This window comes from Tursiops truncatus, chromosome 2 (assembly GCF_011762595.2).
Source record: "Tursiops truncatus isolate mTurTru1 chromosome 2, mTurTru1.mat.Y, whole genome shotgun sequence".
Taxonomy (NCBI): domain Eukaryota; kingdom Metazoa; phylum Chordata; class Mammalia; order Artiodactyla; family Delphinidae; genus Tursiops; species Tursiops truncatus.
The window spans coordinates 118,126,493-118,133,003 of record NC_047035.1 but is presented as its reverse complement, the minus strand read 5'-3'; the positions used below and the strand labels follow the sequence as shown (position 1 = coordinate 118,133,003).

General features: G+C 46.0%; 1 protein-coding gene across 1 annotated transcript in view; it reads right to left on the bottom strand.

The window, feature by feature from the left end:
* Positions 1-5,856: 5,856 nt before the first annotated feature.
* Positions 5,857-6,511, bottom strand: part of ETFA (electron transfer flavoprotein subunit alpha) — an 85,624-nt gene continuing 84,969 nt past the window's right edge. The window contains exon 12 of the mRNA XM_019950292.2: positions 5,857-6,161. Within this exon, the coding sequence (XP_019805851.1) occupies positions 6,123-6,161 (39 nt within the window). The 3' untranslated portion in view covers positions 5,857-6,122. The remainder of the gene's footprint in view (positions 6,162-6,511) is intronic.

Below are 6,511 nucleotides of genomic sequence, written 5' to 3'. Positions count from 1 at the left end.
TTTTGCTCCAGCACTTAAAAGTTTAGTATTGTCTCCTGGTGAATAGTTAATTTAATTATCCAAAGAAAATGATGGAACATTTGCTGCTAAATTTATTGCAAGCTACCAAAGAGACAGGGCTGGCATAATTTTATGCAGAGCCCCAGGCTATATAGCATAGGGGAGCAGGCTGCCTATTCATCCTGAAACAAGCAAATGAAATTGACTACCCTGGAGATCAATCAGGACATTAAACACTGTGATGAATGTGGCAGAATTCTTCAGTGCCTGAGATTTACAGGGCACCTTTCACCAAGCGCTCTAGGAGCCTCCCCAACATCAATTAGCCTCACATCTAGGTAGGCTCACCTCCGCCTCCACTGCATAAAGAAGAGGCATGGGGTTCTTGGACCTGGGTTTGCTAAGTGCCACAAAAGATAGCCAGTGTGCAGACTAGATCCAGATTCTAGTACAAAGACCCCCTACTTCCCTCAGCAAGGAACACTTTAGAATGGAGGAATCAGGTTAAAAGGGGACTGAGGGATTGGGGTCCAGAGTGTGTCACGTTCTTGGGCCTTGTTCACGCTGGGCCTTTTGCCTGGGATACATTTCTTTATGGGTTGATTGTGACTGGTCCTTCTGAACTCGGCTCAGCTGTCTCATCTTGCTCCCCTCCGCTTCAGCCTGCCCCAGTCAGGCTGGATTAGGTACATCCTCTGAGTTCCCAAAGAGGGACTCAGAATATGGCATGTGGGTGAGAGTAAACTTTGGCCCAAGGTCACCACTCACTAGCAATGAATCCTTTGGCAAATGTTCTAAGCTCTGTAGGCTTCAGTTTTCTCAACTGGAGAATGGAGAATACTACTATACCTTGTGGGGTTATGAAGCTTAAATGAAATATAATGTCTGTAAAGCCCTCAGCACAGCATCTTGGGCCTAAAAAGCTCTCAAAAGTGGTTACTGTCTCCATTTACCTAAGCTGTTTGATATCTGACAACACATTCACACAGGTCAAAGCTTGAAGATATCTTGGAAGATTACCAAGTGCAATTTGCCGTTTTACAGATGAGGAAAATGAAGGCTAAAAGGAGAAGGAATGTGGCCAGGGTACCTCTGAGACCATATCAGAACAAGGACAAGAATCCAAGGGTCCTGGTGACCAGCCAGTGCTCAGCCCTTCCTGTGGTCCCCAGGTCCCACACCCCAATGTTCCCCGTGCAGGCCCCACGCTGGGAAGGGAAACAGCCCTCCAAGCTGGACTTGAGTACACAAAAAGGCAGCAGTAAGCTGCCTTTAACCACGTGACCAGTTGTGGTAGGCAAAGAAGGTGAAGCCCAGACAAGTAAAACCTCACCATGGCCTGACTGCTCACCAGTCGGGCACCAAAGAAAGTAAATGCCAGCTTCCTTCCCAACAAATTCCTAATTCCATCACACTTCCATGCTTCTAATGACGAGCTTGCTGTTTTGAGGCAGTGCAAGCCAGAGGATAAGTCCTGGAGAAGCTGGAAGATGCTGGGGGGCAGCCTGGCACGGTGCAAAGGCCAAGCTCTCCAAACCTGAAGTCAGCTTAGGTTCCACATCTCAATTACTGCCTCTGCTCGGTTACCTCTCAGCGCATTTCTTCATCCAGAAAGTAGGGGTTAGTGATACCCCCTTTGGGGATCATAGTATTAGAGAAGGATATACAATGCACCTAGTAGGTTCTTAACAAGTAACATTTGCCGAAATTCTGGTTTGTGTTCTACCTCTACCATCTGCTTTATGCCTTTGGGCAAATCACCTCTCCCGAGACCCTGACTTCTTCACTGTTTCCTACCTTTTCCACCTCTCGGAGTAACTTACATGAAAGTGCTTTTATAAACCAAGGATTATCAGCAACTCTTCTTCATTTGGGTTTCCCACAAAATATTTTTAAAGCCCTAGGGCTATACGAATTGTGGCATTATATCACCCTATATGGGCTTTTTTTACAGGTTATCAGTCAAGTCTCCTTTAGTTCAGCAACAGCTAACCAAATCCATCTGTTACAATCAATAGTGTTCTCCGCGTTTCCCAGCCTCTTAAGCACACTTTTATGTGGACCAAAACAAAAACCCCTCTTACCCCCGTGAGAGACAGTGTGAAATGCAACCAAGCTGACTATCCCTTTCAGAAAGACAGCAAAGAGAGCACTTATGGCTGAGGTTTCATTCAAAGCCCCCCAGCCCAGTACAGACACGCCCAGGCTCTGCCGGCAGCATGGCTCCCACTCTGTCCTGGGAGGAAGAGCCCCAGTCTCTGCCAGCCTCGCCCACAGCACCGGACCCATTTCCACAGTCTCAGGGGACCCATTCTGTACCCAAAGAGCTTTCAGCCAAACCCATCCGGGGCATAAGGCCAGAGGATTCCTGCAACAGCCTCCTAATCACTTCCATCTTCTCCTCCTCCCTCCATCTGTCCTGTACACACTGCCAGGTTATTTTATTCCTCTAGGTTATGTTATTCCTCCAGATCAGGTTACAGGCCTTCCTCTATATATGTCAATATCTCCCTGTTGCCCGGAGGGTGCTTCTTAAGACCTGTTCAGGTGGCAGGGCCTCAAGACGTCATATGCAGCTATTTGTGGAACATTCTGGACATACTGACATGTTTAATTCTAACATACAAACAAGGAACAGAACCACCAGCAGAGAGCATTTTTAAGGATCCAACACATGTCCACTAAACAAAAGCTGTGGAGGGTCAGTGGCTGCTGACCTCCTTAGTTAATATCTATTTGCTACCTGTTCATTCACTTTGGAATCTACTTATATTAAGACGACATAGCAGCAACCAAAGTTTTAGAAAAACGTATGCAAGAAAGACTTAGATTGGGAAATTCTATTATTTTTTTCCTGTAAATCAGGAAAAGACCTTTCACTGTACCATCCCCAGCCCAGCTCCTGAAATGGCAGTATTCCTTGAGGGCAAAGTTTGAGAACCACTGACCAATAAGGAAAAAGGACAAACTCCTCAGCCTATCAGTCAATGTCCTCTGCAATCTGGCCTTCACTACCTACCACCATCAACCCCTTTCCTGACGCCCTGTGTTTCCACCCGTCACTGCCTCAAGCATCCACGTGAGCCCTTATCTGTTCTACTTCTGCCCCACATGCTAATATTAATGCCTCCACGCCCAAGGAATAACCACAGCTGGCCCACTGAGGGAGCTCGCCCTGTATGCGTTGACTACATGCTATCTGCTTTTCTAATCACTTGGGTCTCATCTTCCCTGGTAGCTGCAAATCTTGAGGGCCGGGGCTGTGCCTCTAACAGCTTGTATTCTCAGAGCCCAGGAGGAAGCTGTTCTCCCTGCCAGGACCACAAGCTTCAGGACAGTGGCTGGGCCAGACTTCCAGGTGTTTGCTCCAGCATCCCACACAGCACAGCTGGCGGATGAACCAGGGAATATGCCCCATAGTACTGCTGAGAGACCGTGGGACCAGGGGCAAAGCTGGGTTCTGTACTTTCTCAACTACTGGAAAGCTGAGACAAGGGCCCTCACTGGGCCTCAGTCCATAGAGTAAGGAGTTGTTCGCTTGATCTAAACGGCCCCAAGGACCTACTCAGCTCTGCCCTCACAGGGCTGCCCTTCTACATGCGTACTTTTGCTCTCTCAGGGACTCCGGGTTCTGCCTAATTAACCAAATTCCCAGGGGCCGTATGAGGTTAACCAAAGACCTCAAAAAACTAGGGAGAATAGAAAGCTACTCCTAACATCTTTCCCCACACTGCTTCCAGAGCTACTGCTCTGGGTCCTCAAGCCAGATGCAGGGGCAGTCATTTGGAACTGACAGCTTGGTTTCCAACAAAACATAAGGAAAAAAAGGGCACGTCAAATTGCATCTTCTGGCATATATGGTAGTTTTAACAATTTGCCCCCATCTCACACAACTGCCTTTTTAAGGTAAACTTTAAGTGGACACTTAGAGGGGCTTCTGAGTTGAACGAATTCCTGCTGGAAAGACAAGCCCAGAACACTGACTCTTCTCCTCAACTAGGATCCTGAGGATGTGCCCTGCCCACCCAGCACCAAGCACTGAGTGCCCTTTACCTGAGGTTACTGTGCAGCGACTCCCTGTTCCTTGAGCCGAAGTGAAGCAGAATCACATACTGGTGAAGCCACTGCTCTGAAGCCAAACTTCCTGGTTTCAAATCCTGGCTCTCATTTATAAGCTGTCTGAATTTGGGCAAGTTATATAACCTCTTTGTGCCTCAGCTTCCTCATCTGTAAAACAGGGATGATAATAATAGCATCTATCTTACAGGGTATTGTGAGGACTTAAGGGGTTTAATATATTTCAAGTGTTAGAACGGTGCCTGACATATAGTAAGCGCCATATTTAATGCTATTATGATGGTGCTGAGTTGTACCCAGTAAATTAAGTGAACAGCTGCTTAGAGCTGGGGCAGGGCAGTCACGATAGGAGGGAGCCAAAAGGGAGAAAGACCAACCAGTTCAACCCTGAGGCTAGGAGCCACACAGAGATACCAGCTGGGATGGTCCTCCGTGAGCCAGCACACCCTATATATACTGGGGGTACCTCTGCAGCCATCACCTTTGCTGTCTCTCCTCTCCCCCAGTTACAGTGTCCAATAGGGATGAGGAGTAAAAGGAGAAGGCAATGAGCAAGGTTAGCTTTCTTCGGAAGAGCCCCAAAGACAGCAAAAAGATATGAGAACTACTTTTGCAAGGGTGATTCAAACTGTGTGGCCTTGGACAAGTCACTTTACCTCCTTCACTTCTTCTCTGTGCCTCAGTATCCCTATCTGTCCAAGAGGTATGAACCTGATGATCATTCAGCTCTGCATTCTAGGATTCTACAGTTCTAGCAGAGCATCACTTTGATGCTCCTCTCATCTCATTAAAAGAAGGCAGAAATGCCAGTGTTTCACAGCAAATGATTATGACACATCAAAAAGGGTTCACCTAGTCAGTCCCAGGCTGGCCACACAAAGGGACTGGCTGGCCCCTCTGCTCCCTCCCCTTATGTATCACTAGTCACTTCCCATCTCTTCCCTGCCATTTTCCTTGTCAACTACTATACCTTCTGCAGATTGGCTTCAGGGTGGCAGTTCTCTTCATTCAACTTGCCTACTGACTCCTGGCCTTTCTATGACCCCAGATACCTGCCCACGCCTTCCTGCAGGCTTGGCCAAAGCCTCACCAGCCTCTGTTCTGTGGGCTGCATTCACACCAGCTTCTGGCCTCTTGCGACACTCTCAACCTCAGCCATGCCCTAGGGCAGCAGAGGGAGAGTGCCAGTGCTCACCACACATGTGGCCAACTCACATACCTGGCTGCTTTCTAAGACAGCCCAAAGGAAGCCACCAGAAGGGCAAAAGAAAAGCCAGAGCATTCTCTGAGCAGGACTTTAAACATTTACAATAATATCAAACTATCTGTTAGCATAAGAGGCCATACTGTCTCAAAGCAGCCCCTCCTTCTCCACTTCCCTCTCCTTTATAGACACAAAGTCCTATCAGCTGACAAAACCTTAAAATGAAATGGAAAATTAAATTAACTTCAGCCAACTAAATATATTCAGCAGGTTCAGGTTTAAGTCAGGTCTGCTTTTGTCACATTAGCTATGATTTTCGGAAGACTGGAATATATTTAAGATAATATCCATGCTTTGTGGCCATGCTTTTTTAACTCTCAATTTGCCATTCCAGTTCCCTTATCTGTTACTAGATTATGTTGATTAGGCTGGTGGCAACATTCATGTTTACAATTTTGCCTAAAACACAGAGCCTTCCGTGAACAACACAGGCAAAGATAAAATAATAAATTAACTTTCACTCCTTTTTTTCAATTTTCTCTCTTCCTTTACAAAGATAGGCATATTTCTGGTAATAGTTTTAAAGCTGTGAAAAGGCTTTATTATATATTTTATTACAGAACTAGAAAATTTCAAAAAATAACTGTGTGGAACCACAAATAATTAAAAAGAAACATAATAATAACCCCATAAAAAAGCATTCTGGCGCCTGTTAGAATTTTTCCTCAAATTACAAAATGTAGCTCTCCACGCTTTCCAATGATTGTTACGTTAGCCATGAATTTCTATTTCAGCTGAATATACTTTGATACAATTTTCCTTCTTAAGACATGGTCATGGCTCATTTTTTCTTCAATAGTTCTGTCATTTCAGGAACAACCTGCAAATTAAAAAAAAAAAAGTTATTAGCAACTTGAGCCTTCATTGTGATATGGTCACAGCTCCTTAAGAAGTAAAAAGAGGCCAAAAGAAACAATGTGAATCACTACAGAGGTACAAAGTGCCCCCTTCTCTCCCCCACCCAGGAACTCCCAGTTCACCCAGTCTCTCTTCCCATCCATGGGGAAACTATAAACCTTGGGAGGGAAAGGTCACCTGGGACACATGGCTGGTAGGGCCAAAGCCCACTCATGGCCTAGGAGCCTTTCTGACACAACCTCAAACCTCAGAAAGGCACCACAGAAAATAGGAAGTCCAACTTTTCTCTGTGCTGAGAATAGTGTGTGTGTA